Source organism: Heterodontus francisci, chromosome 6 (genome assembly GCF_036365525.1).
Source record: "Heterodontus francisci isolate sHetFra1 chromosome 6, sHetFra1.hap1, whole genome shotgun sequence".
NCBI classification, from domain to species: Eukaryota; Metazoa; Chordata; class Chondrichthyes; order Heterodontiformes; family Heterodontidae; genus Heterodontus; species Heterodontus francisci.
The window spans coordinates 69,696,290-69,707,622 of NC_090376.1; the positions used below are offsets into that span (position 1 = coordinate 69,696,290).

An 11,333-nucleotide genomic window follows, 5' to 3' on the forward strand; every position below is an offset into this window, starting at 1 on the left:
ATTTTGCAGCTCAGAGTTGTGGCACCAGATGTTTCATTCAGTACTGAAGGTCTTGGAGACCTCTATGACCTATTTAAGGTGAGTTTGTTAATAAGCTCTTTAATTTTGTACTAAGTGTAGCTTTGCAATATTTTCATGTTTTTGTATGCTAAAATATAGCAAACAAAACTTTGCTAATGTGAAATTAGATTTAGATTATTTTGCAATTTAACTAAAGTCTTGTCTCTCGAAGAGGAAAGTGTTAATGTAATTTTCAAGTTCCAGAGAAGTAGTAATTTGGATTTTAAAGTAGATCTTGTCCACAAATTGAACAACCATTTTGTATTCTGAATCAGATTTCATATGTGATCTTGTGGTTTTGAGAGCTGACAATTTCAAGTGACTCAACCATAGACTTTCAATTCTGAATATTAATGAGTCCTCTCCCAAACCCCTGTGGTCATAATCCTGTATTGGCACCTTTCAAAATAAAAATTGGTGACATTTTCTCTACATGTGTACTGACCCTGGTGAAGTGGGTAGCTAGTATCCCTGCTGCCAGGCCCTCTGCCAATGTTACTTTGTTACCAATTAAAAAATGTTAAAGATCAAAAAATACCCACTGCCCTTTCATGTGCACAAGTATTTGACCTCTCAATTCCTCCCAAGATTATATAGCTAAATGGGTGACACTGAAATTAAAGTAATGCTGCACCTCAAAGTGGTCACCAGGAATTTGATAAGTGTATAATGGTGGGCATTGTACTCCACCGGCAATATGTGTGGATGCTTGGTTGGTTTGCATTAGATTTACCTGACATTTGACTGCAATGAGCATATCAGCGCTCACTCAGCGTTCCACTTGGAAAATAGCCACTTAAGAGGATGGGCAGTGAATGTGGAACTGGCAGAATGGGAACCAGCAAGAGAAAGAAATTGCATTGCAAAGTTTAGTTAGAATGGAACAGTTTGTAAAAATGTCTTTTATCTTGTATCCCTTATTGTGTAAAAATTTAAACACCTTTTTAAAAGCAGAGTAAATATAATCCTAATATGAATATATTACCTTTTTTTTGTTTTGTTTTTAAACCAGAGAGAGCATCTTTTAAGTTGTTACTGGGGTGGAAACAGTTCAGCACTGCATCATGATCCCAGCCTCCCATACTTGGAACAATACAAAATAAGTAGTTTCCAGTTCAGCAGCCTCTTCTGTCTTCTGAGTCCCTGGACATGGGGTGCACTTACTGATATTCTAGCCCAGAGGACATTTCGACTGTTAGATGAAAATGCAGATTCTCTAATTGACTTCAAAGAATTGGTCAGTTGTTTAGGTAACTACTTGCCATCTCACTCATGCAGAATTAATTTATGCAGTTTATTGTTTACCAAAAATCTTGGAGTAATTGTGCTATTTAACAAATGTTCAAGCTGCAAAAATTTGCTTTACATTGGAGCCTTGCGTCAGTTGTAGGGAAATTATTAGAGATGATTCTTCGGGACAGGATTTACTCCCATTTGGAAACAAATGGACTTATTAGCAAGAGGCAGCATGGTTTTGTGAAGGAGGTAGTGTCTCACTAATTTGAGTTTTTTGAGGAAGTGACAAAGATGATTGATGAAGGAAGGGCAGTGGATGTTATCTATATGGACTTCATGGCAGACTGATACAAAAGGTGAAGTCACATGGGATCAGAGGGGAGCTGGCAAGATGGATACAGAACTGGCTCGGTCATAGACAGAGGGTAGCAGTGGAAGGGTGCTTTTCTGAATGGAGGGATGTGACTAGTGGTGTTCCGCAGGGATCAGTGCTGGGACCTTTGCTGTTTGTAGTATATATAAATGATTTGGAGGAAAATGTAGCTGGTCTGATTTGTAAGTTTGCGGACGACACAAAGGTTGGTGGAGTTGCGGATAGTGATGAGGATTGTCAGAGGATACAGCAGAATATAGATCGGTTGGAGACTTGGGCAGAGAAATGGCAGATGGAGTTTAATTCGGACAAATATGAGGTAATGCATTTTGAAAGGTCTAATGCAGGTGGGAGATGTACAGTAAATGGCAGAACCCTTCGGAGTATTGACAGGCAGAGAGATCTGGGCGTACAGGTCACTGAAAGTGGCAACGCAGGTGGATAAGGTAGTCAAGAAGGCATACGGCATGCTTGCCTTCATCGGTCGGGGCATAGAGTATAAAAATAGGCAAGTCATGTTGCAGCTGTACAGAACCTTAGTTAGGCCACACTTAGGATATTGTGTGCAATTCTGGTCGCCACACTACAAGGACGTTTACCAGGATGTTGCCTGGTCTGGAGGGCATTAGTTATGAGGAGAGGTTGGATAAACTCGGATTGTTTTCACTGGAATGACAGAGGTGGAGGGGCGACATGATAGAGGTTTACAAAGTTATAAGCGGCATGGACAGAGTGGATAGTCAGAAGCTTTTTCCCAGGGTGGAAGAGTCAGTTACTAGGGGACATAGGTTTAAGGTGAGAGGGGCAAAGTTTAGAGGGGATGTGCGAGGCAAGTTCTTTACACACAGCGTGGTGAGTGCCTGGAACTTGTTGCCGTGGGAGGTGGTGGAAGCAGGTACCATAGAGACGTTTAAGAGGCATCTTGACAAATGCATGAATAGAATGGGAATAGAGGGATACGGACCCCGGAAGTGCAGAAGGTTTTAGTTTAGGCAGGCATCAAGATCGGCGCAGGCTTGGAGGGCTGAATAGCCTGTTCCTGTGCTGTACTGTTCTTTGTAAGTATGGAGCATAGAGAAAAGGGGGGCTTGGTCGAATAACTGTTCTATATTTATATCATAGAAATAATGTACTACGGAGACTTCAGTGAAAAACTCAGATTGTTGTACAGGCTACACATTCCACCAGGTAAAGCAATCTTTAACGGTTAGAAAAAGAGTTATATTCTGTTGAAGGTGTTAAACCTATGTTCGTGCAGTTAGTGAATTTCTGTTCAGGTATCTCATGTTGCACTGATTTTGGGTTTTTACCTCCATTCAATACAATGTTGTATTAATTTGTAAATACACCAGAAGAGCTGTTTTTGTTTCCCATCCTCCACCCTGTAAACTTAAGTTCATCCCAAACTTTACTGCCTGTATCTTATTATACACTGTTCCACTCCCCAATTACCCTGACCTTGTTTTTAAAAAAAAATCTTTTGTTCATTCATGGGAGATGGGTGGGCATCGCTTGCAAGGCCAGAACATATTGCCCAACCCTAACTGCCCTTGAGAAGATGGTGGTGAACAGCCGTCTTTCGGATGAGACGTTAAACTGAACCCCGTCTGCCCTCTTAGGTGGACATGAAACATCCCTGGTACTATTTTGAAGCAGAGCAGGGGAATTATCCCCGATGTCCTGGTCAATTTTATCCCTCAATCAATATCACAAAAACAGATTATCCGGACATTATCATGTTGTCTGAGGGAATTTGTTGTGTGCAAATTGACTGCCGTGTTTCCTAAATTACAGCAGTGCCTACACTTCAAAAGTACTTCATTGGCAGTAAGCCGCTGCAGTCTGTGTGGGAAGTTCTGCAATTTTGACCCAATGATGATCAAAGAACCTTGATATATTTCCGAGTCAAGATGGTGTGTAATTTGGAGGGGAGCTTGGAGGTGGTGGTGATCCCATGTGCCTGCTGCCCTTGTTCTTCTAGGTGGTAGAGGTCGCGGGTTTGCGAACAGCTGTAGAAGAAGCCTTGGCGAGTTGCAGCGGTGCATCTTGTAGAAGGTACACACTGCAACCACAATGTGCTGGTGGTGAATGGAGTGAATGTTTAAGGTGTTTGATGTGCCTATCAAGCAGGCTGTTTTGTCCTGGGGACTATGGCTGTATAACTCTGACTCCTAACTTGTGCTTTGTAGATGGAGGAAAGGCTTTGGGGAAGTCAGGAGATGAGTCAATTGCCACAGAATGCCCAGCTCTTGTAGCCACAATATTTATGTGGCTAGTCCAGTTATGTTTCTGGTTAATGCTGGAGATGGTCATTGCCTTGCACTTGTGTGGCGCAAATGTTATTTGTCACTATCAGCCCAAGCGTGACAGTCGTGCAGGCATAGACTACTTCATTATCTAAGGAGTTGCGAATGGAACTCAGTACTGCAGTCATCAGTGAATGTCCCCACTTATAGCATGATGATGCAGGGAAGGTCATTGGTGAAGCAGCTGAAGATGCTTGGGCCTAGGACACTACCCTGAGGAACTCCTGCAACAATATCCTGGGGCTGTGATTATTGATCTCCCCACCCTGCCAAATTTCCATTGACTTCAAACTTACTGGGCTTCCTTGATGTCTCACTCATATCAAATACTACCTTGATAGTAAGGGCAGTTAATCTCATCTCATCTCTGAAATTCAGCAATTCTGTCCATGTCTAAACCAAGGCTGAAATAAGGTCTGGAGTTGAGTGGTCCCAGCAGAATCCAAGCTGAGCAGGTGATTTGGTTTTGTGGGACCCCAGCTGCTTTTTTGGCCATCTGGCAATTAATTAGTTACTGTTGGTAAAATCCAGCCCAATGTGCCTAGGTTATCTACAGGGACATTTTAGGAATAGCAACATGTATTGAAGGGTCACTGACCCGAAACGTTAACTCTGCTTCTCTTTCCACAGATGTTGCCAGACCTGAGTGGTTCCAGTATTTCTTGTTTTTATTTTATATTATGTATTTTGTTGTGTTACTTCAGTAATCCTGTGACACACTTGGGGTGTGGAGGGAATTAATTGATGGAAATAAACTATTTGAGGTAATTTCCTTGAGTTTGGTTACGATGCTCTCTATTACCTTTTTTTCCCCCCCTGAAGACAGTGATGCATGCTGGGTATGATCCAAAAGGTAACAGGAGGGTATTCGAACATAGAAAACTAACTAATGCTGCATCAATACGAATCCCATGAAACCTTCCACAGATCTGTCATTTCCTGGCAATATTTTATTTTTGAGTGATGAGCTGTTTGATCATTGAAATTTATTCTTGCTTTGTTTTTCTAGCCTGCAGTGATGATGACACAGACACCCTATCTCCTCTGAGGACTACCTTTGTCTCCAATGTACAACCTGATAACTTCAAATCAAAATGCAAGTATACATATATATATATATATTGCTCATCTGAACAGTCATCCAAAATTGCAAAGTTATCAGATCAAAATATTACTTCCTAACTTAAATTTGCAAGTGCTAGTTTGTCAATTTCCAAAACTGAATTCTTTAAAACAATTCCTTTTATTTCATATACTACTTGTCATGTTGAGAGTCTCAGAACACCAACAGGAGAGAAAAAGAGAAATGGAAAATGGTTTAGGAGAGCATATTCAAGATCGCTTTTGAAATCAGCAAGAGGGATGGTTCAAGAGCATGAGAATAACCACATGTATTTATTTATATGTTGCTTTAACATAGAAAAGGTCCCTAGGCATTTCAGGGGTGTGAAAAATCAGTACAGATCCAACCCAGCCAATTACCGCCCTTTTAAGTCTACACTCCGATCATCAGCAAAGTGATGGAAGGGGTCATCAACAGTGCTATCAAGCAGCACTTGCTCAGCAATAACCTGCTCAATTACGCTCAGTTTGGGTTCCGCCAGGGCCGTTCAGCTCCTGATCTCATTACAGCCTTTGTCCAAACATGGACAAAAGAGTTGAACTCCAGAGGTGAGGAGAAAGTGACTGTCCTTGATATCAAGGCAGCATTTGACCGAGTATGGCATCAAGGAGCCCAGTTAGTTAATTATCCACCACCATTCACGACTGGATATGGTGGGACTGCAGAGCTTGGATCTAATCTGTTGGTTGTGGGATTGCTCCGCTCTATCGCATGCTGCTTACATGCAAAAAGTCCTTGTAGCTTCACCAGGTTGACACCTCATTTTTAGGTATGCCTGGTGCTGCTCCTGGCATGCCTTCCTGCCCTCTTCTTTGAACCAGGGTTGATCCCCTGGCTTGATAATGATAAAGTGGGGTATATGCCAGGCCATGAGGTTACAGGTTATGCTCTAGTACAATTCTGTAGCTGCTGATGGCTCACAGCGCCTCATGGATACCCAATTTTGTGTTGCTAGATCTGTTCAAAGTCTATCCCATTTAGCATGGTGGTAGTGCCATACAACACGAGGGAGGGTATCCTCAATATGATGGGACTTTGTCTCCATAAGAAATGTGCGGTGGTCAATCCTACCAATACTGTAATGGACAGATGCATCTGTGGCAGGCAGACTGGTGAGGACGACGTCATTATGCTTTCCCCTCTTGTTGATTCCTTCACCACCTGCCACAGACCCAGTCTAGCAACTGTCCTTTAGGACTCTGTCAGTAGTGGTGCTACTGAGCCATTTTTCGTGATGGACATTGAGGTCCCCCACTCAAAAGTACATCCTGCACCCTTGCCACTGTCAGTGCTTCCTCCAAGCAGTGTTCAATGTGGAGGAGTACTGGTTCATCAGCTGAGGGGAGATAGGTGGTAATCAGGTTTCCTTGCCCACGTTTGACCTGATGCCATGAAACTTCATTGAGGACTCTCAGAATAACCCCCTCCTGACTATACCAGTATGCTGCTACCTCTGCTGGATCTGCCAGTGCGACAGGACATACCCAGGGATTGTGATGGCGGTGTCTGGGACATAGTCAGACTCACCAAATCATTCCTTGCAGACAATGTCAGGCTGTTGCTTGACTAGTCTATGGGACAGCTTTCCCAATTTAGGCATATGCCCCCAGATGTTAGTTGGGAGGACTTTGCAGGGTTGACGGGGCTGGGTTTGCCATTGTCATTTCCGGTGCCTAGGTTGATCCATCTGGTTTCATTCCTTATTGAATTTGCATTGGTTTGAGACAACTAATTGGCTTGCTAGGCCATTTCAGAGGGCAGTTAAGAGTCAGCCACATTGCTGTAGGTCTGGAGTTACACGTAGGCCAGACCAGGTAAGGACAGCAGATTTCCTCCCCTAAAGGACATTAGTGAACCAGATGTGTTTTTACGACAATCGACAATGGTTTAATGGCCATCATTTGACTAGCTTTTAATTCCAGATTTATTCATTGAATTCAAATTCCACCTTCTGAGGGATTCATACCCATATTCCCAGAGCAATACCCTGGGTAGTCCAGTGTTCAGGTTTGCTTATCTGTCATCAGGGAATACCCCAGCAGGGTTTGTTAAGGATCAGAATATTAAAGTGGCAATGTGGAAAATTGCCCAGGTATGTCCTGTACGAAAAAAGCAGGACAAGTCCAACCTGGCCAATTATCACCCCATCAGTAAAGTGATGGAAGGTGTCATCAACAGTGCCATCAAGCAGCACTTAGCAATAACCTGCTCAGTGATGTTTAGATGGTGTTCCACCAGGGCCACTCAGTCCCTGATCTCATTACAGCCTTGGTTCAAACATGAACAAAAGAGCTGAACTCAAGGTGAGGTGAAAGTGACTGCTCTTGACATCAAGGCAGCATTTGACTGAGTATGGCATCAAGGAGACCTAGCAAAACTGAAGTCAATGTGAATCGGAAAAAACTCTCTGCTGGCTGGAGTCATACCTAGCGCAAAGGAAGATGGTTGTGGTTGTTGGAGGTCAATCTTCTGAGCTCCAGGACATCACTGCAGGAGTTCCTCAGGGTAGTGTCCTAGGCCCAACCATCTTCAGCTGCTTCATCAATGACCTTCCTTCAATCATAAGGTTAGAAGTGGGGATGTTCAGCACTATTTGCGACGACTCAGATACTGAAGCAGTCTGCGTAGAAATGCAGGCTTGGGCTGATAAGTAGCAAGCAACATTCGTGCCACAAGTGCCAGGCAATGACCCTCAATCTCCCTTTATCATTTAATGGCATTGCCATCACTGAATCCCCCACTATCAACATCTTAAGGGCTACCATTGACCAGAAACTGAACTAGAGTAGTAGGTCAGAGGCTAGGAATCTTGACTCCCCAAAGCCTGTCCATCTACAAAGTACAAGTCAGGAGTGTGATGGAGTACTCTCCACTTACTTGGATAGGTGCAGCTCTACACCATCCAGGACAAAGCAGCCCACTTGACTAACACCCCATCCACCACCTTCAACATTCACTCCCTCGACCACTGACGTACAGTGGCAGCAGTGTGTACCATCTACAAGATGCACTACAGCAACGCACCAAGGCTCCTTAGACAGCACCTTCCAAACCTGCGGCCTCCATCAACTAGAAGGACAAGGGCAGCAAATGCATGCAAACACGACCATCTGCAAATTCCCCTCCATCACACACCATCCTAACTTGGAACTATATTGCCGTCCCTTCACTGTCGCTGGGTCAAAATCCTGGAACACCCTTCCTTCCTAACAGCACTGTGGGTGTACCTACCTCACATGGACTGCAGCAGTTCAAGAAGGCAACTCACCACCATCTTGTGGTTGGGCAATAAATGGTGGCCTAGCCACCAATGCCCACATCCCATAAATGAATAAAAACAAAATTAAACATTAAGGAGTGGTTGTTACTCTTCAAATAAATATTTTGTGTGGTTAGGGTTGCACACTATTGACTAACAATATTGTATCATGTGAATAACCAGGTCTAGTGTTTCATATCTTTACAACAACTATATGAAAGTGGTGTTAAGTTAATCACAGTAAGGAAAGATTTCAACATTCTCCATCAGTTTGCCTGCATTTGTTTTAGCTGCCTAATTAAACATAAGCTTTACTTTCAAAAGGTGAAGCAACTGATTACCAACACCAATTGAAAAAAATGCTTGAAGATTTGGTTAAGAAAAAACAGGAAGCCAAAAAAGATCTTTCACTGATGAATCAGGTATGTCTTTCATGACTTGCTTAATTTTCAAAAACTTCATCCGAAAGTAGCTCAGGAAAGTAACAATGTAACATTTTTCATACAGTCAGTAGTAAACTTGAATTTAGCCATTCATTTTCTGGGGCAGGAAGGACAGTTATGGAAGTAACCATCCATGATTCCTACTGGGTGGGGGAAAAAACTGAACTATTAAGGGTTGAAAAATTCTGCACATGGGAACAGAAATGGGCCATTTAGCCCCTCGAGCCAGTTCAGCCATTCATGGAGATCATGGCTGATCTGTGATCCAATTCCATATACCCATTTTTGTCCTGTATCCTTTACTATCTTTGATTAATGAAAATTTAACACCCGGTTTTAAATTTAATGATTAATCTAGCATCAGTTGCCATTTGCGGAAGTATGTTTGGAATTTTATCAATCTTTAAATGTAAATGTTTCCTAATTTCACTCCTAAATGGTCTGGCTCTAATTTTAGACTACATCTCCTAGTCTTGGACTCCATAGTTAACGGAAATAGTTTCTACCTACCCATCTGTTAATTTCTTAAACTTTGTCAAATTACTCTAGTTTGCTACCTCTCCTTGTGATTTAACTCGTGGAGTCCAGTTATTCTGATAAATCTATGCTATATTCCCTCCAAGGTCAATATTATCTTTCTTAAGGTGTGGTCTAACCTGGGCTTTGTATAGGTGAAGCATAACTTCTACCTCCTTGCATTCTAGCTATAAAAGCCAGCAGTCCATTAGACTTCTTAATCATTTTCTGTACCTGTTCATGACATTTATGTACCCGGACCTCCACTGTTGGTACCTTTACCATTTAGAAAGTATCCTAGTCTCACTTTGGACCTAAGAAGTATAATGACTTCATTTGCCTACAGTGGTAGGCCCCTCAGCCCAAGCCTGTTCTGTCAATTAGATCATGGCTGACCTGTATGTCAACTCCATTAATAACCCTTCGCCAGACAAAAATTTCAGTGTTTTGATCTTGCCTGAACCACTTTAAGGGAGTATTCCAGACTTTACCGCTGAACTGGCTAGCTCTAATTTTACTGAATGGAATTAGAATAGATGGGTGCTTGATGGCTGGCAGACACGATGGACCCGTTTGTGCTGTATAACTGATTCTTTGAACAGGCTAAATAGAAGTTATCAATGAATATCTCAATTAGGTCACTGCTCAAATTAATACAAGTCTTGTTAATGCAACATATCATAATTTAACTTTGACATTCAGTTGAATCTGCACTGCACCCATTCTACAGACAGTATATCTTTCCTGAGTTTCTGTGGCAAGAAATGAAATCCATAATCCAGATGCAATCTAACCCGCTTTATACAACTTTTGGTTAACTTCCATCACTTTGTATTTCAATCCAACATTCCATTATCTCTGCTTTCCTAGCTTTTCACCATTTAGAAAATATTGGTCTATCAGTTTTGCACTCACTTAATCCTTCAATGTCCCTTTGCAACTTTCTATCTACACTACCTTGCTACCTTACAGGAAACTTGCACCCAATGTTATTCAGCTGCCTGAATGAAATCTAACATTTGTGGATGTAAACAATAACAATTGGTTCAGTGGTTACATTAGAAATTATGAATTGCACTGCTGAAACTGCTGGAAAGACTAGTTTCAGTAATTACAATTGTCAAGCTAGGCTTCAATTAGTGTATTTAGTAACTAAACCCTTCTGCTACCCTCAAACACTTGTCTAAGTCGAAATGAAATTTGAGCCATTTTCTTCCTGTCCTTCCCACTACCACCTTCAAAATGGGCTGTTCTTGCTAGAGGTTAGTCCTGGTGAAATATGCAGCTCATATCACATATTCTTGCAAATTAGTGGGTTTTTGAGAAAATTAAGACTAGCTCTAATTTCATCATGCAAAGGAATATCCAGGTAATGCATCTGAGGTCTTTAGATTTATGCAAGTCTGTTTTTGAAACAATCTAATTTCCTGCAGAGAGAGTTCATCCAGTTTTGCAAGACATTATACAGTATGTTTCGAGAAGACCCCGAAGAGAACAATCTTTACCAAGCTATTGCTACAGTTACTACTCTTCTTCTTCAGATCGGGGAAGTAGGACAAAGAATACGTAGTTCAGGAAGCATGTCTGAACTGCCTAGTACAAGTTCCAAAGAAACTCTGCTATTAACACATACAGATAGTACAGACTCTGTGTTTGAAGGAGTGGATGAAGGCCAGAAGAACAATCACCCACCATCACAACCTGCAGAGGATGACTGGAGTGTATCTTTTGAGCAAATTCTGGCTTCCTTGCTGACTGAGCAATGTTTGGTGAACTTTTTTGAGAGGTCGGTAGCTATAAAAATTAAACTCCTCCATGCTAAAGCAAATCAGTATCAACAGAGAATTAATCTGACAATCCACTAGCCGTTTGCAATGTGTTTCAGCGCTGGCAGTTGAAACCTTAAGTTCTACTATAAATAAAAATCTATTGCTGTCCTAAAATGTGCTTGGTTACAATGTCAAGTTTACAGATTATATGTGCAATTTTGAATAAATTCTTTTTTGTGTACTTTGTG

General features: G+C 41.9%; 1 protein-coding gene across 5 annotated transcripts in view; it reads left to right on the plus strand.

Moving 5' to 3' along the window:
* LOC137371374 (TBC1 domain family member 8) overlaps nt 1-11,312 on the plus strand; it is a 117,607-nt gene extending 106,295 nt beyond the window's left edge. For 3 of the 5 annotated variants that reach the window (XM_068033865.1, XM_068033867.1, XM_068033866.1), the window contains exons 15-20: nt 10-78; nt 1,073-1,310; nt 2,792-2,857; nt 4,985-5,071; nt 8,682-8,779; nt 10,750-11,312. In XM_068033865.1, the coding sequence (XP_067889966.1) occupies nt 10-78; nt 1,073-1,310; nt 2,792-2,857; nt 4,985-5,071; nt 8,682-8,779; nt 10,750-11,181 (990 nt within the window). In that variant the 3' untranslated portion in view covers nt 11,182-11,312. Of the gene's footprint in view, nt 1-9; nt 79-1,072; nt 1,311-2,791; nt 2,858-4,984; nt 5,072-8,681; nt 8,780-10,749 lie in introns of those variants that run through there. The other 2 variants (XM_068033868.1, XM_068033869.1) reach the window with 2 other exon arrangements.
* The last annotated feature ends 21 nt before the right edge of the window (nt 11,313-11,333 follow it).